This window comes from Protopterus annectens, chromosome 3.part0 (assembly GCF_019279795.1).
Source record: "Protopterus annectens isolate FY-2018-M chromosome 3.part0, PAN1.0, whole genome shotgun sequence".
Classification (NCBI taxonomy): Eukaryota; Metazoa; Chordata; order Ceratodontiformes; family Protopteridae; genus Protopterus; species Protopterus annectens.
Window position 1 is genome coordinate 490,719,112 of NC_056731.1, and position 21,504 is coordinate 490,740,615.

General features: G+C 38.1%; 1 protein-coding gene across 1 annotated transcript in view; it reads right to left on the reverse strand.

The window, feature by feature from the left end:
- The window catches only part of GLB1 (galactosidase beta 1), a 1,256,403-nt gene that overhangs the window by 306,390 nt on the left and 928,509 nt on the right, over positions 1-21,504 (reverse strand). Inside the window, exons 13-14 of the mRNA XM_044064915.1 lie at positions 21,129-21,242; positions 6,420-6,551 (exon numbers count right to left, since the gene is read on the reverse strand). Of these exons, the coding sequence (XP_043920850.1) occupies positions 6,420-6,551; positions 21,129-21,242 (246 nt within the window). The remainder of the gene's footprint in view (positions 1-6,419; positions 6,552-21,128; positions 21,243-21,504) is intronic.

The following is a 21,504-nucleotide window of genomic DNA, read 5'->3' on the forward strand; positions in this document are numbered from 1 at the left end:
ACCAAAACTAACCAACAACTGTTAGATTTTCGAAAGGATTTAGTCCTGTTTAAATAAAATCTCAGCTGTCTGTGCACATCAAGGGAGTGCAGAATCATTTCCCCATTATTCTGGGGATTATTGAAAAAGGTAGGCAGGTGAATAGACTGGTTAAGGGTCAGACTGGAAACCACCTTGGGCATAAAAGAGGGGTTAGTTTTCAGAGAAACCCGATTGGAATGAAACATAATGAAAGGTTCTACTGCCATTAAGGCTTGTAGCTCCGAAACTGTATTGGCTGAAGTAATACCCAAAAGAAAAGCAGTCTTCCAGGAGAGAAACTTCAAATCTGCAGAGGCAGCTGGCTCAAAGGGAGGAAGAGTAAGCTTTTCCAGGACAAAAGTTAGATCCCAAGCAGGAGTAGGAGATCTTCTGGGAGGTCTAAGTTTGCTAGCTCCCCTCAGGAACTGCTTCATTAAGGGGTGAGAAAAAATGGGTTGCTCAAAAGAGCAATGAGTAGAAATTGCTGAAGCATGATTTTTGATTGAAGAAAACGAAAGTCCACCATTAAGCAATCCCGCTAGGTAATCAAGAATGAGAGATAGAGAAGGATAAGAGTCTTCTCCTTTAGCCAGCATCCAAGAGCAAAATCTCTTCCATTTATTTGCATAGGATTTTCTGGTGCTAGGCCTCCTGGCCTCATGAAGAACTTCCACCACCTGTTGGGAAAGATTTAAAGAATTAACCAGGCAGTTAAATGCAGAGTTTGAAGATGAGGATGACAAAAACTTCCCCCTTCCTGAACCAACAGATCTGGTATCAGGGGATGATGCCATGGCTGAGCCTGAGAAAGGCTGCGAAGAAGGGGATACCAATACTGCTTGGGCCAATCTGGTGCTATAAGAATAGCCTTTGTTTTTTCATCCCTTATCTTTATCAGCACTCTGGGAAGAGGCAGAGGAGGGAATGCATAAATTGAGAGATGTGTCCATGGGAAGGACAGCACGTCCACTCTCCAAGCTTTGTTGTGAAACTCCCTGGTGCAGAGGGTTGGAAGGAGATGATTGGTGGGAGGAGAAAAGATCCACTTGTGGAGTGCCCCAATGCTGAGTGATGCGATGGAAAATTACTTTGTTTAGTTGCCATTCGTGAGGATCCAGAACATGTCTGCTCAAATGATCCGCCAGGGAGTTTAGCCTCCCTGGAAGATACTGGGCTATTAGATGTAAGCCCATGGAAGCTGCTAATGACCATAATCTCATGCTTTGTCTGCGCAAGGGGTAAAAGTGAGTCCCCCCTGCTTGTTGATGTACCACATGACTGTGGTATTGTCTGTCCTGATCAGCAGCGTCCCAGGGTAGAGTAGGCCCTTGAAAGCCAGCAAGGCCTGCTGCAATGCCATCAATTCCTTTAAGTTTATGTGCAGGTGAATCTACTGGGTGCTCCAAGTCCCCTGTATGCCCCTGCCTTCCAGATGAGCCCCCCCATGCATAATCTGAGGCATCTGTGGTGAGAGTCTGGCTGGCAGGTGGTGGGCAGAAAGGAAGACCCTTCTTCTGAGAACAGGCGGTCGCCCACCAGAGGAACTCCATTTGTAGACGGAGAATTAAAGGAGAATCAAGTCTAAGTCCTGTGTGTGTGACACCAAAGGTTCTTGAGGTACCATTGAAGTTTTCTCATATGCAGCCTTGCATATGGGATCATCAGAATACACGGAGCCATGAACCCCAGTGCTTGCAGGAATTGCCTTGCAGAGAGCTGGGTCATGCTTGCCAAGTTCTTGAAGTAAGCCAGAAGATCTTCTTGCTTCTCTTGAGGGAGGAATACCATCTGGGTGGCTGTATTCAGACTCGCTGCCAGGAAAACAATCTCCCTTATGGGAACCAACTTTGACTTCATTTCTTTGAGAGTGTAACCCAAAGAGGTGAGAATGTCCTTCACGAATTCCAAATCCTTTTCTAGTTGTTCTGGGGAGTTTGCTTGAATGAGACAGTCGTCCAGATAAGGATACATCTGGATGTTTCTATGCCTGCAAAAAGCAATGGCTGGAGCCAGGCACTTTGTAAAAACTCTGGGAGCAGTAGATAAGCCAAAGGGCAGCGCAGAGAACTGGAAGTGTTGCTCCCCAGCCCTGAAGCGAAGGAACTGCTTGCAACTTTCCCTTATTGGAATGTGGAGATAAGCCTCCTTGAGATCCAAAGTTACCAGCCATGAATCCTTGTCCAGCATGGGTAGTAACTGTTGAAGAGTGAGCATCTTGAACTTGGGAATCACCAGAAAAGTGTTTAGAGTAGACAGATCCAGAATAGGGCACCAGGTGCTCCCTTTTTTGGGTACCAGAACAAGTCTTGAATAAAAACCTAGGCCTGCCTGATTTGCAGGAACTGGCTCTATAGCCCCCATGGTCAGTAGAGAAGAAATGTGATTTTCTACCTCTGTCCTGAGAGTTCTGGGTATGTCTGGGTACCCTTTCAGAACAGGGAAGGTGTGAAAATAAAACTTGTAACCTTGGTTTACAATACTGAGCACTCATTTGTCATCTGTGATGGTAGACCATACCTCTGTGAACCTGGTTAACCTTCCCCCAAAGGAAACCCAGGGCCCGCAGAGGTAGGTACAAGAAGGCCGGAGTCATTGAGAATGCTTCCTTTGGGAAGCTGGCTTAGAACTCCACGATTTAGCTAAAGAAGAATCCCATTGTTTAGCCCTTTAAGGGGCAGAAGCCTGTCCTCTGGAAGATCTGAAACCCCAAGGCCTAGAGCGACCCTGCTTGCCAGGATCAGGGAAGGACCAATTCTTGGAAGATTAATGCCTACTGAACCGAGGAGGCTGAATCTGAAGGAAATCTTTTACAGCTTGCGTAGATTTCGCCTTATCCTCCAACTTCTTCAGTACTTCCTCAGCCTTATTACCAAAAAGATTGTCCTTGTGCAAAGGAATATCCAGCAATTTAGATTTAACAGGTTCAGAAAGAGGCTACTCCCTGAGCCAGGCATGCCTTCTGAAAACGGAACCAGTGGCTGCTGCTCTGCAGGAAGCCTCCAAAGTGTCAAAACCACAATGTAATGAATGCTTATTAATTAGTGGCAGAATGTCTTGAAAATCGTTGTTCTCCGGAAGGAATATCCCCAAGTTTACCATTAATAGTCTCAAAAGTACATTGCTGATACTTAAGCATGTGAAAAAGGCAATTCAAAGATCTAAAGGCAAGCGTTGCAGAGGTATAGACTTTTTTACCCCACCTGTCCAAGGCCCTAGACTCTTTATCAGAAGGAACAGGGTTTTTAGCAATAGTAGCCTTAACACCCTTGGGGCCTTGAGAAATAATCTCAGGATCAGCAGTAGGGTTTTTAAAAAGGAATTGATGAGATTCAGGAACCTTGTAATACCTATCTGGTTTTCTGGGGGCAAGAGGGACAGAATTAGGAGTTACAGAATTTTCCAAGAAGACATCATCCACAACTTCCAAAACTGGAGGTATAGCCAGAGGCTTATGCTGTGGCAAATCCAAAAATTCCGTGATTCTATTCTTAGACTGGGGAAAATCTTGACATTCCCATTTAAAGTGCTCCCTGGAAGTATGCAAAGTATCCACAAAGGAAAAATCTTCTGGAGGGGAGGCAAAAGGGATAGATTCCTCAGCATCAGAATCCTCAAAGCCAGAAAAAAGTTGAGAATTTCCTTCTTCACCAGCAGAAACACCTCAGAATCTGAGACGGACAAAATATCAAGAGACAATTTCCTAGCCCTCTTGGAAGGGGGAGGATGAGAGCCCCTAATCAGTGAAAGAAGATCACCAGCCATCTTTACCAACTGGGACTGAGGCACAGTAGGGGAGGCAGACGCCTGCCTGTGAGAAGGTTTGCGGCTGGAAGGTTTGCTAACAATCAAGAGGGACTCGGGAGGCCTAGCAACTGCAGAAGTATGGCCTAAGGTAGTCGGTCTGGTTCTGGTCTCATGTCAAAAAGAAGAGGCGTCAGAAGCCGGTGCCTGCATAGCAGCTCCGGACCCATCTGAGATGGCAACAGGCAGGGGGTCTGAAGACGAACTTAGCAGACTGCGGCATTGAGGACTCAGTAAAGGTCTTAGCAGAGGCCTTTGGCTGAAAATCTGTGGACTGCAGGGGCTGCGAAAGCACCTCAATGACTACCACTGGGTTGACTACCAATTTCACTGGTGCGTCGTCAGCAGATTTAACCCTAGGTCTGTCACGGTCCTTGTCTTTGCATTTCCTAGGTATATTCAAAGCCGGGAGACCACAAGATGCCATACCGACAAACTTAGGCCAGACTCCAAAATGTTGATACAAAATCTTTGCTCTACGGCTTATGGTACGTGGGTTAAAGGAGGCACAGAGATCGCAATTAGGGACGTAATGCTCAAGGTCCAAACAAGTTATACAACAGGAATGAAAATTTCGGTGTGGAATCTGTTTTCCACAGGCAAGACAGTTATTAACTTTATCTGACATTTGTTAAAGTAAGAAAAGAGGATCCCTAATGGGGCACTTATCTGAAGGCGTCTTCAACTTGGTAGTCAGAAAGCAAAAAGAATGTAAACGGCCAACCGGCACTAGTGCGAATTGCATCTGCTTCGTGCTCCATGGGAAGAAAGACTGAGGAAATGGCGTCAGCTGCTTCCCTTTATACCTGACTTTCTGACATCAGTTTTACAACTGATGGCAGCCAACGTCATATACCAAGGACTCTGGTATTCGGGCCGGCTGAGGGCTACTGGGAGCCGGATAACCCATATGTTAGGACTGCAACAGTGAAACATGAAGAACATGCATAATTACATAAATTGCTGGCCCTAACTAGTGCACAGAAAATGAATTGTGACACACAAATCAAAGCTTAAACATACAGGTAAAGGGTGTAGGATGTGGGCAATGTAAAACACTAACTTGTCTGTCAACAGTGACCAGTTCAGGGTACAGAGAGCAATGTAGAGATGCTGAATGAGGAGAGTCAACAATCTGAACTGTGTTAGGTTACTGAACATGTGCAAAGTAGGAAAGGTACACAGCAGAGGACTAATTAGCCTTGGGTGTACAAAGAGGGAGGAAAAGTGGTTTGTGCATGGTGTCTGCAGTGTATCAATAACAATGTATAACATGAAAAGTTCACGGATGAGTTGGTGATTTGGGTTGCATGGATTTTAAAATTATAGACCAGAATCAATTATGGGCCAAAAAGACAATGTTTCCTTCTAGTTTTAAAAAGAAAAGCATGAGCCTGACAAAGTCCTAGACTAAGTGACCTGTCTTAGAACGGTCTTGTCTCAAAAGCCGTGTACTTTAATACAAGTCAGTACGACTCAACAAATGTTTCCCAGAAAAGGGAACAGGCTGTCATTTAGACTTAAAATCAAATGACTCTTCACGTTACTGTTTTCACTTTTACCAAATAATGCTGCTAAGATAACAGGTCAAAGATAGAGAGCTGAAAAAACTGGGGTGCAAGAATGGGTTTCTGTGAAAACTCGTGCCTCCCACAGACATTAAGGCATGACAAAAACCAGCTCATTTTGTACGATTTTTTCACTGACGGGTAGTTTGTGAGCTAAAAAATGTATAAGAATCAAGGTCAACAGCAGTGAACAGGAAACGCACTAGATAAAAAAAGACAACCTTTGCTAGACTCACAGAAGCTACGTCTGTTCTTAATCTCTCATCCTCACCTTTAAAGACATTGGCTTTGACCTTGCTTAGTGTGGCCACAATAGGGGAGATAAGGTATGAGAAAGGCACTACAAGTCACACTCGACCCATTGAGGGATAACATGTTGCAAGATCATAGAGATGGGAAGAAAAAGCAATCAGACTATGGTTTTTGTAATGCCCTAAATTCCTTTCTCTTACACCTAAGAGACCGAAATCTCTTTTTGAATCTTGAAAGGGATACAGACAACACAGCCAGGAAATTATGACTGAGGGTGGGACGTGGTTGGTATAACAGTTAAGGACTTTACCTCAAAGATACAAGTTAGAGTTAGTAAAATCTAGTTATAAGGTAGGCTTATAATAGCATGTGGACTAATAGCCTAGGATTTACCTATGAACCTACGGCATGTTTTCTCACAATGTGTGGAAAATAGGTTGCCATATTTGACAATCTTGGAGAGAACAGTTAATACCATAAACTGATAGGTCCCCATATTAGACATAATCTTGTAGAGAACAGTTAATACCATAAACTGGTAGCTCAGACTGTTTATCCATTCAATTTTTGTCAATCAAACCTTCTTTCGAAACCAGCTACGACGACAGCTTCACAACACAGACAAGTTTAATAGAGAAAATTAACAATTCATTTTCTGAAAACCTGTAAGACATTTCCGAACATCATATATATATATATATATATATATATATATATATATACATACATACATACACACACACACACTTAATATATATAGACTGAGCTTTTTCTCACCTTAAAATCATTAATGTATCTGCCGAAGTTGATCCTGCCTTGATTTTCCACAAGTATATCAAGTGTTGCTCCAGTCTTCCCGGTTATGTTTATGGAAAGCACTTTATCCCTTTCAAGAACTCCCTGTGGTACCTGCATGCAAAATATCAACACAAATGCAGTTGAAACTACAATCTTCCCTCCGGGTAAATACATTGCTACTTTCTTTTAGTTTGCTTTTTATCCCCATTCATCCTTCCTTATCTTGTCATCCCCTTCACTTACTGCCTCCCTCTTCTTTTCTCTTCACAGCTCTTACACTTCCTCTCCTTTCTACATCTCTTCCCTCTGCATGCCTCTCACCTTTTCTCTGTCTTCTCCCCATGGTATCCTTTCCTGCAACTATTCATAATTACCTCTTCAGTCTTCATACCTCGCTCTCTATACCACTATGCTACTATCCCTAAAGCATAAACCATCTCATTCATTATGGCTGTATCTTATCCAAAAAGCTCTGCCAAGCATGATTCTATTTTATCATCCATGTTTAGAAATGTAAACTACTTCTTGAACTAAATGTTGCACCATATTCTTGCATCTATAAATATTCATATGTTGTTAGCTTATCCTTGTATATATAAACATGATTTGTTCATTTGTTATGCGATCCTTGCTCATCTGGGCTGTGTCTGCAAATGGTCCATTGAGATCAGTGCACTACCCCAGTAAACAAATATAAATAAAAATAAATAAACAATGTTCCCTTACATGAATGACTAACACACACGCTCTCTCTCTCTCTCCCCTCCCATTATACTACATCTCAGAACTTTCAACAAGTTAAAGGTTTAACAATCACTTATCAGAAAGTATTTTAGCTGGAGACAGACTAGTAATGTTGGTTATGTCAGAGTCTGGATAGAATTTTAAGAAAGAAAGATACTGATCACAAATGATCACCTGTCCCACATAACCTCTCAAACTCCTACCCTCTGAAAAAGTAATGGTCTTTGCTTAACTAACAGCAGCCTTTTAGTTACTGCAAGCAGGCTTGAATTGTGCCACTTACTATGATGCTACCACATCTTCAAAAATGCTGTTTCAATCATCCGCTACCTTTTCCATGAAAACAATTTATAAAGGGCCCCCTCAACCACAGACTACAGACACAAGAGACACGTTACCAGGAAGTCTCTTGAAGGGACTACAAGGCTCGTCATCAACGGTAGAGACACAGTTTTCTATCCTTTAAGGCCTCCATCACAAGGGATTTCAAAATAGTTTAAAATCTGGGAGCAGAAAATGGACCAAACAGTAGCACATTCCACTGAATGTGGTAGCCCCCCCATCAATCTAAAGAAACAGACTATGTGGGCCCCACGTGATGGTGATGATGATTATAGTCACCAAGAGGTGTAACATCATGTCCAATAACACCATTCAGTTTCTTTGACTTACAGATGTACAACTGCCCTCCCCTCTGAAGTCAAAATCTGAAACTTGTCATACAGCATGTGCACACTGGAATCACAGAGGTTAACATCAGGACAAAACTCTCGTATCTTTTCATGTTATAAGAGTAGGCATCAGTAAAACCCCCAGCATCATTGCAAAGGACAGACTGCTTCAACAGGCCTTCTAAGGAGTAGGGGTTCAACCTGCCCCATAAGTTCCAAGCAGATGGCTTGGCCTCCAAGTAGGGTTCCTTCTGACAAATAGAGAGCAGTAATACATGGTCGACACTGACTACGTGAAGAACTCACTGGTCTTTCTGTGATGGTGTCCCAGCCAGGACAAACTTGAACTGCTCTCCCAGAAATGTCCATGGAATATAGTGAAGACTGTGACATAAGTTAGTGGGGTCACCCTTTTGGAAAACGTGGCAGAGAAAATCTGGCGGAGGCAAACTCAACTGATGTGTAACAGCTCTCCTTGGTTGGAAAGGGGCTTCCTGCTCTTTGGGTGTTGGCCTAGCTTGAAAAAAGGCAACTCAAATCATACAAGAACAGATATGAGGTACAAGCAGTCACCCAAGCAAAGGACAACCACAAAGCCTTCTTTAACTATGTTAGTGACTTCAGAAGCAATGCCAAGCCCTGCACAGAAATAACAGTAAACGATATCACATACTCAGACCCAGATGAATAACCACTAGTGGACAAATTTAATTCTAACTTCACCCCCCTCCTACATTCCCAAATCGGTTCTATATTAGATCACCAAATGCTTAGGTTAGCGAACAGTGATTAATTGACCCCATGTAAGCGAAAGCTTACAAAACTGAACTGTCAGAACAGCAATTTTTTTCTAAGGGAAAACAATCACTGTTCCAACAAAAAAAAAAAAAAAAAAAAAGAAAACACTTTAATACATATTAAGTGGGGGGCTTCACACCCCCCCGATATGGGGTCTGTGCCCCCCACACCCCTACTTAAATATACCAACTCTGAGACCGCACTACAGTGCCAAAAACATCAAACTACCGAAGCGGCCAAGTGAATTCTTTCCCAGGGAAAGAATTCGCTTACATGCTGCTTCGATATTTTGCCGTTTCGGTGTTTACAGCTCGACCAAGTTGCATTCGCTAACCTGTGTCTTCGGTCAGCTGATAGGAACCCTCCCAAATCACATACCTGAATATACACCCCACTCAAATTTCCAAAGAACAAGTCCTCAAAGCACCATGTAAGGCCAAGAACATTACTTCCTTGGAATTGAATAACATCTCAGGTGGCCAACTTGTCAGCTTGAAAAAGGACTTGTCAGACCTCTTAAAGAGGCTCTTCAATATCAGCCTCAAAACAGGCTTTATGCCCGACAAATGGAGGACAGCTGTCCTAACACTCATTCCCTTGCACAAAGGAGGGCTTTGATTGATCCATAAGCCTCACCAGCCTCATTTTGTAAGGCTTTAGAAATGATCACAAATAAAGATATAGATAACTTACAGACTCTTGACCCAAGCCAGTATGAATTTATAAAGAGCAGATCCTGTTTACTTAACCTGGCCAACTTCTTTAAAAATGCTACTGTGACAATGGATGAGGGCAAATCAGTACACACTGCATATCTAGACTTCACAAAGGCATTCAACACCACATCACACTCTGGTATCACAGATAAACACTTATAACTAAGTGTTAATCACTTTACAACCCATTGATTAGCAAATTGGATCACAAATAAAACTAAGAAAATAAAGGTGGGAGGCTCTACCTTATCCAAAAGAATTGGCACTGCACACCACGGTTCAGTCCTTGGGTCACTCCTCTTTTGCATTTACTTCTAAGAGAGCATAATGTTAAAGGTATGTGGTGGACCAAATTCCATAAAGTCCCCAAAAGACACCATGATCCTTCAAGATCGCCTCTCCCAAACAAATAGCTGGTGTAAAAACCAGGAACTAAAACTAACCACCAAAAAATATAAGTATAATTCCCCTTGTAACTATTACACTGACAATGACAACCCCTGAAAATTGATGCTGTGCTTAGGGATCTGGGAACTGGCAACCTAAGTCGATAAACGGTCATCACAGATCCACTATTGTAAGAAGTTATTTTTCACTGCATCTAAAGGTATGGAAGTCCAGGTCTAGAAATGTAATCATTCCATTTTATATATCACAGGAAGTTCAAATGCTCGGCAGCGAATTAACCACAGCAGTCACAGCAGTCACAGTAACTCACTTTCTTCCACGCTGTATAAAAAATGCTTCCACAGCTATAATGGACCGTTTATTGAAGGTTACAAACAGCAGTACACCACGAAAATGACCAGTACACCAACATCCACTGATTTTCCACCAAACAGTTACATAAAACGAATGTTTACCCGGGTTTCGTCCGTTATGACGAACTTCTTCAGAATACTGTTCCCCTGCTTTCCTTCCTTTAAATACACACAAGTCCCACCCCAATTAAAACAATTAGAACACAGGGGCGCGACCTAAAAAAGATTTTTTGTCCAAAAACGACAAGCAAGGGTACAAGAACCGCAGATGAAAAATAGGGTAAATAACAGTAACAATGGGACAATCGACATGTTAAGGTTAACGGAAGGGAGCCCGACTACTTATGGACATGATATTTCCAAGCTTCATACGGATTGTTATCCCAATGATGGTGAACTTTTTGTTGGTGATTTTCATTACCGAAGAATGGACAATTACAAACACACCGCCAATAACAGAAAATGGATAGGTAAACATGAAAATCTTATAATTAACAATGAAGATATTGATTTGCAATTGTGTAGGGAGAATGTTATGAGTAGTGATAAGACTAATGGTATGAATGAGTATGTTATTAATGGGTTGAATAATGACCTGAGAAAAAATATGAATATGCAAGTTACAAGAGAGAATGACCAAAATATTGTAATGTATTTGGACAAACCAAGCGTTAACTGTGACAATAATTTTACTTTAAAAAGAAATGTTACCCCACAAAAAGCAGGAACAGTTTATTGTTGTCAAGGGTTAGAATATGAAAAAATGTTTGTAGATATAGATAATAGAATAATGAATAAAGGAATACAAGAACAAAATGAGGGGGAAAGTGCACTATTAAACCTATCCACATATGAAATTATGGATGTAAGAGAACAGAATTATATACAGGAAGACTCTAACCAAATAGTGGGTGAAGTAAAGGGCATATCTCAAACAAGTATGGAAGTAATTATTCCCATCAACTTTTACATTGACTTAAACCCTGAACAATATATTAATGAAAATTCTCAGTGTTTTTCAAATATGGACACTGAACTAACTGGGAGTGAATTTTTGAGTAACCCAATAATAACAACAAACACTCAAGGTGATTTTAAAATATTCAACTACTCGAAGAGTGTTATGAGTAGTGAACATGCTAACTTGTTCTCAATGGGTTTCAACTTTGTACCATGTCAAAAGGGTAGAGTGATTAACACTATCATTGATTTGAAATTATTCATTAGGAAACTGAATCTAAAAATGTTTTTCAATAATACAACTAGTGGAAATACGTATATTGAACAAAGTAACAAATTGTCTAAACCTAGTGTGTTCAACCCCCCGACTCATGAAAAAATAGCTCTCTTTGAGAAAATAACAGAAAGAGATATAAGGAAGTTTTACAAGCAATACAAACAACCAATACATACTAATATGGAAAAAGAACAACAGAAGATATTTGATTATATATTAGGAATCAAGGACATCAGGATAATGAGACCCGATAAGGGTAATGGGGTTGTCATAACGGATAAAGGGGATTATACATCTTATATGACAAATATGTTATTCAGTGAATCATATTCGGAAGTCAGTTTAAATGAAATTCATATAGCTAATCAAAGAATAGACAATCTACTCGAAGACATGTTGATGCAGGGGGAAATCTCTGAGGAAGAATACACATACTTGAAAAATGACTATCCAGTAATAAGCGGAATTTTTGGAATACCCAAAATTCATAAGGGTTTAAACAACTTACAATTTAGGCCTATAGTTGATGGTAAGAGAAGCAAAACATGCTTCATTGGACAATATTTGGATCATCACTTTAAGAAATGTATAGTTAAATATCCCCACATTACCAAAGATTCTTGGGATTTCCTGGGTAGGTTAAATCAGACAAAAATGAACAGTGGGGACTTATTTGTCACAGTGGACGTATGCAATCTATTTACATGTATTCCACATGACATAGGATTAATATGGTTAGAAGAGCAGCTATTTGAATCTAGAATATACGAACAAACCAAAATTAACACACTAATTAATCTTATGGACATAGTATTGCATAATAATTTCATATGTTTTGAAGGAAATTATTATAAACAGACAGATGGAGTAGCAATGGGGGCAGCTTGTGCCCCCATGTATGCAAATCTCATAATGACATACTGGGAGCAAAATTTTGTATTTAAGAGTGAATATTGGAAATATATCAAACTATACTTAAGGTACCTAGATGATATTTTTATCATCTGGGATCATGATAAAAATAAAAAGAAATTAAATACATTCTTGGAATACATTAATAACAACGTTAGATTTTTAAAATTTACACATACCATTGGAGATCAGGAAGTTACATTTTTGGATGTTAAAATTACACATAATAAAGATAATGGTAATTTGAAATCCAATATTTTTAGGAAACCAACATTTTCCAACTCTTACCTTCACTATGACAGCTGGCACCCTGACCATCAGAAAAAAGCTGTGGTCAAAGGCCAGATGGTCAGGGCGGCCAGAATGGTCAGTGAGGAAGATGAGTTTATTAAAGAAATTAAATTCATGGCTGCTATGTTCACAAATAGGGGATACCCTGACACATTTTGTGAAAATATACTTGAAGAAGTTAGGAACAAGAGACTTAGGGGAATATATGAACCCATATTGAGCCATGGTTACAATATAAACAACGTGAATAATAATAACCCAATAACTGAAAAACATCATTTACCATTATATATTTCAGTATTTGATGACACCTATGAAATCATAAAGAACATCATTAAGGGAAATTGGGGAATGTTAATAGATGACAATACAGTGGCGCAAACACTTCAGGGACAAGTGAAATTTGTATATAGAAAAGATATGGCCTTTAAGCAATTTTTTGAAAGAAATACATTATCAACTAAAGCGAATAGGAAAGTGGGTAATTTTAAATGTGGCAGATGCACTGTATGTAAATACATTCAATGTACAGGCAACAGAGTTCTGGTAAACCATCAAAATATTAGGATTAAAGAACATTTTAATTGTTTTACTTCAAATGTTGTTTATGTCGCAATATGTCAAGACTGCAGGGCATTCTATGTTGGCAAAACCAGCAGGCATTTTAGGAGTAGAATTAAAGAACACCTGCTGGATGTCCAACATTTGAAAACTACGAATGCCCTGGCAAGACATGTACAACAAAATAGAAATCACACTTTTAAATTTTGTGTTATCCAGCATGTAGAATATGATGTAAATGGAAAATGTACTAAATATGATTTAGACATCAATGAATTAAGATGGCAAATATTTTTAAATGCCTACAATTGGCCAGGATTAAATGAATATTGTAGCATTAAGCCCATTCTAAATAGTAATTATATTAAGGGTAGGACACATTAATTAACATCAATAATTATTAACAATGAATTGGATATTTATGTAAGTAAATGTAATAATAATACAGAATAATGAAATGTTTATTAATTTGTGTATCACAATAATATACAATACATAAGTTATGTTAAGAAGACACATTCATGTATTAAATATTAATGCATGAATGTTCCTCATTCTATATGTATACATAAATATTTATATTTTCATTTTTATAATATGGATGTACATAATGATAATTTATGTGATATATAAGATGATAAGACATAAGAAAACCCATACTTGATTTATGAGGATACAAATAACATTATTTACCATTATTACCATCATCATTTATTTTTAAAAAACAGCCATTATGGCAAGGGATGGTGTTTAGACACCAAAAGGAGTTTTTAATAGTTAATTGTTAATTGTTTTAGGTGACTAATTGTTTTAATTGGGGTGGGACTTGTGTGTATTTAAAGGAAGGAAAGCAGGGGAACAGTATTCTGAAGAAGTTCGTCATAGGATCTGAACCCGGGTAAACATTCGTTTTATGTAACTGTTTGGTGGAAAATCAGTGGATGTTGGTGTACTGGTCATTTTCGTGGTGTACTGCTGTTTGTAACCTTCAATAAACGGTCCATTATAGCTGTGGAAGCATTTTTTATACAGCGTGGAAGAAAGTGAGTTACTGTGACTGCTGTGACTGCTGTGGTTAATTCGCTGCCGAGCATTTGAACTTCCTGTGATATATATTTGTTTCGACAATTTCTTAGTTTTGGAGGTATGGAAGGCGAGGATGTTCCAGTGCCGGTGGATACCGGGTTGTTGCTACAGCAGATACGGGAACAGCTCAAAGAGCATTCGGCTCTTATACACCAGATATTGGATAAAAACAATTTAGTCTCTAATAACTCAACAATTGACACTCTTGGGATACCTCTAACGCAGGCAACACCATCAATGCCCAACACGGGCACCCAAGGACAGCGAAATGACGGTGAGAAGGTGCATTCTATAAGAACAAACTATGACCAAGCATGGCGGCACAATAACTATTCGTTTAGCATGGGGAACAAACCTAGAAGTTCTTCACCCAAACATAGTAACACAACGATGCAAGAGATGTTAAGAGTTTTTGAAATGAAACTCTTTAAATTCAAGAGGCTACAGTTGGAAAACAGTTACCTGCAAAAAAATATTGAACTTAACATGGTCCCCAAAGGTTTGCGCCTTTGGAGATACCCCAATGGTTGCGAGGATAACATCAAAATGTTGGATGAATTGCATGATTTATTCAATGAATCAGGTGTTAAATTAATGGAAATCATGATTAAATATAACAATTTGAAAATAGAGAATATTTCAAAAGAACTGGAAAGTTTAAATCAGGACATTAGTCAAGATCTAATGTTCGAGCAATTTTATACAAATTATACCCATATAATACGGGATGTTGACCATACTTGTGACACTTTATATAATAAAAAACTTTCCAAAATAACGAGAGATTTACATAGATATGAAACGGGGGATATTTATCCAAAAACCCAACGCTCCACCCGTTACCATGGCAATTTAAATCAAGGTAGACGAAAAAGATATGAACCGGAAATGAATGACGTCATTTCCGATACAGAATACACTGAAGAACCTAATCATGGCGAAACCAATGCAGGATGGAATGAAGAATCTGAGAGGCTCCATAATCGAGGACAACATACGGAAGTCGGGGACTTAAGGAACACAGGGGCGCGACCTAAAAAAGATTTTTTGTCCAAAAACGACAAGCAAGGGTACAAGAACCGCAGATGAAAAATAGGGTAAATAACAGTAACAATGGGACAATCGACATGTTAAGGTTAACGGAAGGGAGCCCGACTACTTATGGACATGATATTTCCAAGCTTCATACGGATTGTTATCCCAATGATGGTGAACTTTTTGTTGGTGATTTTCATTACCGAAGAATGGACAATTACAAACACACCGCCAATAACAGAAAATGGATAGGTAAACATGAAAATCTTATAATTAACAATGAAGATATTGATTTGCAATTGTGTAGGGAGAATGTTATGAGTAGTGATAAGACTAATGGTATGAATGAGTATGTTATTAATGGGTTGAATAATGACCTGAGAAAAAATATGAATATGCAAGTTACAAGAGAGAATGACCAAAATATTGTAATGTATTTGGACAAACCAAGCGTTAACTGTGACAATAATTTTACTTTAAAAAGAAATGTTACCCCACAAAAAGCAGGAACAGTTTATTGTTGTCAAGGGTTAGAATATGAAAAAATGTTTGTAGATATAGATAATAGAATAATGAATAAAGGAATACAAGAACAAAATGAGGGGGAAAGTGCACTATTAAACCTATCCACATATGAAATTATGGATGTAAGAGAACAGAATTATATACAGGAAGACTCTAACCAAATAGTGGGTGAAGTAAAGGGCATATCTCAAACAAGTATGGAAGTAATTATTCCCATCAACTTTTACATTGACTTAAACCCTGAACAATATATTAATGAAAATTCTCAGTGTTTTTCAAATATGGACACTGAACTAACTGGGAGTGAATTTTTGAGTAACCCAATAATAACAACAAACACTCAAGGTGATTTTAAAATATTCAACTACTCGAAGAGTGTTATGAGTAGTGAACATGCTAACTTGTTCTCAATGGGTTTCAACTTTGTACCATGTCAAAAGGGTAGAGTGATTAACACTATCATTGATTTGAAATTATTCATTAGGAAACTGAATCTAAAAATGTTTTTCAATAATACAACTAGTGGAAATTATTGAACAAAGTAACAAATTGTCTAAACCTAGTGTGTTCAACCCCGACTCATGAAAAATAGCTCTCTTTGAGAAAATAACAGAAAGAGATATAAGGAAGTTTTACAAGCAATACAAACAACCAATACATACTAATATGGAAAAAGAACAACAGAAGATATTTGATTATATATTAGGAATCAAGGACATCAGGATAATGAGACCCGATAAGGGTAATGGGGTTGTCATAACGGATAAAGGGGATTATACATCTTATATGACAAATATGTTATTCAGTGAATCATATTCGGAAGTCAGTTTAAATGAAATTCATATAGCTAATCAAAGAATAGACAATCTACTCGAAGACATGTTGATGCAGGGGGAAATCTCTGAGGAAGAATACACATACTTGAAAAATGACTATCCAGTAATAAGCGGAATTTTTGGAATACCCAAAATTCATAAGGGTTTAAACAACTTACAATTTAGGCCTATAGTTGATGGTAAGAGAAGCAAAACATGCTTCATTGGACAATATTTGGATCATCACTTTAAGAAATGTATAGTTAAATATCCCCACATTACCAAAGATTCTTGGGATTTCCTGGGTAGGTTAAATCAGACAAAAATGAACAGTGGGGACTTATTTGTCACAGTGGACGTATGCAATCTATTTACATGTATTCCACATGACATAGGATTAATATGGTTAGAAGAGCAGCTATTTGAATCTAGAATATCTGAACAAACCAAAATTAACACACTAATTAATCTTATGGACATAGTATTGCATAATAATTTCATATGTTTTGAAGGAAATTATTATAAACAGACAGATGGAGTAGCAATGGGGGCAGCTTGTGCCCCCATGTATGCAAATCTCATAATGACATACTGGGAGCAAAATTTTGTATTTAAGAGTGAATATTGGAAATATATCAAACTATACTTAAGGTACCTAGATGATATTTTTATCATCTGGGATCATGATAAAAATAAAAAGAAATTAAATACATTCTTGGAATACATTAATAACAACGTTAGATTTTTAAAATTTACACATACCATTGGAGATCAGGAAGTTACATTTTGGATGTTAAAATTACACATAATAAAGATAATGGTAATTTGAAATCCAATATTTTAGGAAACCAACATTTTCCAACTCTTACCTTCACTATGACAGCTGGCACCCTGACCATCAGAAAAAGCTGTGGTCAAAGGCCAGATGGTCAGGGCGGCCAGAATGGTCAGTGAGGAAGATGAGTTTATTAAAGAAATTAAATTCATGGCTGCTATGTTCACAAATAGGGGATACCCTGACACATTTTGTGAAAATATACTTGAAGAAGTTAGGAACAAGAGACTTAGGGAATATATGAACCCATATTGAGCCATGGTTACAATATAAACAACGTGAATAATAATAACCCAATAACTGAAAAACATCATTTACCATTATATATTTCAGTATTTGATGACACCTATGAAATCATAAAGAACATCATTAAGGGAAATTGGGGAATGTTAATAGATGACAATACAGTGGCGCAAACACTTCAGGGACAAGTGAAATTTGTATATAGAAAAGATATGGCCTTTAAGCAATTTTTTGAAAGAAATACATTATCAACTAAAACGAATAGGAAAGTGGGTAATTTTAAATGTGGCAGATGCACTGTATGTAAATACATTCAATGTACAGGCAACAGAGTTCTGGTAAACCATCAAAATATTAGGATTAAAGAACATTTTAATTGTTTTACTTCAAATGTTGTTTATGTCGCAATATGTCAAGACTGCAGGGCATTCTATGTTGGCAAAACCAGCAGGCATTTTAGGAGTAGAATTAAAGAACACCTGCTGGATGTCCAACATTTGAAAACTACGAATGCCCTGGCAAGACATGTACAACAAAATAGAAATCACACTTTTAAATTTTGTGTTATCCAGCATGTAGAATATGATGTAAATGGAAAATGTACTAAATATGATTTAGACATCAATGAATTAAGATGGCAAATATTTTTAAATGCCTACAATTGGCCAGGATTAAATGAATATTGTAGCATTAAGCCCATTCTAAATAGTAATTATATTAAGGGTAGGACACATTAATTAACATCAATAATTATTAACAATGAATTGGATATTTATGTAAGTAAATGTAATAATAATACAGAATAATGAAATGTTTATTAATTTGTGTATCACAATAATATACAATACATAAGTTATGTTAAGAAGACACATTCATGTATTAAATATTAATGCATGAATGTTCCTCATTCTATATGTATACATAAATATTTATATTTTTCATTTTTATAATATGGATGTACATAATGATAATTTATGTGATATATAAGATGATAAGACATAAGAAAACCCATACTTGATTTATGAGGATACAAATAACATTATTTACCATTATTACCATCATCATTTATTTTTAAAAAACAGCCATTATGGCAAGGGATGGTGTTTAGACACCAAAAGGAGTTTTTAATAGTTAATTGTTAATTGTTTTAGGTGACTAATTGTTTTAATTGGGGTGGGACTTGTGTGTATTTAAAGGAAGGAAAGCAGGGGAACAGTATTCTGAAGAAGTTCGTCATAACGGACGAAACCCGGGTAAACATTCGTTTTATGTAACTGTTTGGTGGAAAATCAGTGGATGTTGGTGTACTGGTCATTTTCGTGGTGTACTGCTGTTTGTAACCTTCAATAAACGGTCCATTATAGCTGTGGAAGCATTTTTTATACAGCGTGGAAGAAAGTGAGTTACTGTGACTGCTGTGACTGCTGTGGTTAATTCGCTGCCGAGCATTTGAACTTCCTGTGATATATATTTGTTTCGACAATTTCTTAATCATTCCATTTTACTTGGCACTCAGGCTGATCATTAAGTATGATGTCCTTTTTAGTACGTACTATCTAAACACTTGTCACAAATGGAAAAACCACAATGCTTCTTCACTAAGAAGATCAAGTGCCTAAATCAGAAGCCATGCAGACCATCTAAAAGCACTGTCCCTTTTCTCAGTATCATACAGGCTAATGATAGGAAACTTCTGCCTCAAGTACAGAGTCTCAAAAGACCTTATCCTGCCAGATTTGTTACAGATTCACAAGTCCATTGATGGCATAAAGACCCACTCAAAAGATCGTGATCTCTTCTGCAACACAAACAGAACATGTTGGAGGGACAGATATGTATCACAGAGAATTCCACTAACATGGAACCATCTACCATTCCACATAAAGCAAAGTTCTTCTCTTACTCTATTTAAATGTATTTTGGATGAATAGGTGGGCAACCACAAATTCGCCCACGTTTAACACCCTTGTCTGTTGTGGATTGCAAATTCAACATATCCTTGTTCTGCCTGCCTCTGGATTATTTGTACATAAAATATAATGGCTACAAACTAATATGGAAATGTAAGGACAGGATTCTTAAGATCCTCGTATATAAATAGTCAAATGTACATTTGATACTCTGACACCAGAAGTTAAGTATGCTGATTTCTTCACTACTTATTACCTAAGCAGCTCAAGAAGAAATTTTTTCCTGAGTATACTATGTCCTGTTTTGTAGAACACCAAAAAAAAGTTTCCCTGTCCAACAGGAAAGAATTTCATAAATGTACTTAGCCAAAATAATCAAAAGCAATATTTAAAAAAAAAAGCAGGCTTGGTTAGCTCAAAGAATTCAACATCGATTTCTCAAAGTTTAAAACTGCAGACTAAGACAAAAGGGGAACTCAAGTAAAAGGTGTTTATGTATGCTGGCCTAATTGCATGGAGGTAAGAGCATGTGTCACTGGTGACCTGGGATCAGAAAGAGACAGAAGTCAACAGAAGGGTCAGTCAGAGCGAACAGGGACCAGGCACATCATGCAACTCTCCTTAGCCAGAGGGAGGGACTAGGCAATGTTGTCATGACACCACCTCCACCTGACCCCTAACTGGATGCAACTGTTAGGCATTACAGATGTAGCAGGGGCTGCTGTAAGATGTACTGTGTCACAGCATGTATGCTTCCCTGAAAATGTATAGGAGATAAACAAATCTTACAGTTCTGGTCATCTCTATGTAAAGATGAGGCCTGATCTACCTGTGACACCAATCCTTCTCTGGGAAGTACACAGTAGTGGTTGCTACGCCTTGCAGGGCAGGTTTCCAAGATGATGCCTAGTCTGGATGGCCTAAACCAAACACCAGGTCTGGATCCATAGTGGTAGGGTGAATAGCCAGACCTACAATAGATTGACTATGGATGGAGTGAGGTAAGCTGTAGGTGCATGGGGGAACTAAAATGGTTCTAGGATAGTGTAAGAAGCTTAAAACTAGGATGCACCTATATGGTTTTAACACTACCCCTAACACATGCATCATATTCATCAGTGACTTAAATGCATTAACAAGTAAAGGTGCAAAGAAGACATATAGGTAAGAGTATAACTACTGCTACTTCAAAGACTATCACAGAGCAAGTTGTAACATACAATCCACGTTGAGAATTTCACATTTTTACTGCATGTTATTCTTGGACAATAGAAAAAAATCAGTAAGGAATACCAGAATTACCCAAGATATTGTTAATGCATTAAAATGACTATGTGTAAACACACACCCTATGTTTCTCTCTCTCTCTCCATCCCTCCACCTACCTTTATCTGTTTATGAAACAACATTACAGCCAATACAGAACATTTTACAGAAGTGCTGCAATGCCATCACTGTATATTGTGGATGACAGCTGTTAACAGTCCAGATAAATCTGTATTTACATAGTTTTGTTACATAAGCATACAAATTAGAAAAAGTTATTACCCCATCCACTGTGATGTAGGCACGATCATGAACTCCATTTAATGGGGAAGAGAGAGATGTCGGGCTGCTGCAGTCCTTCGGCAGTAAAGTTCTATACAGCACAAATCCAAAATACTGTAAAAATAGATTGACAGAACTTATCACTGCACTGACCAAAATTATAAATGATTTATTTATTTACTGTTATCTGCAAATGTTCCAGATGTTCTATTCTATTACAGACCATGGCACAGTTATTGTATTTTGTGATATGGTAACTATATTCTCACAAGACACAAACTTATGAAATCCTCATGCAACAGAACTTAACAGTCAATAATCCTCACACAACAGAACTCATAACAGTCAACATTATGTATGCCAGCATCTAAACATA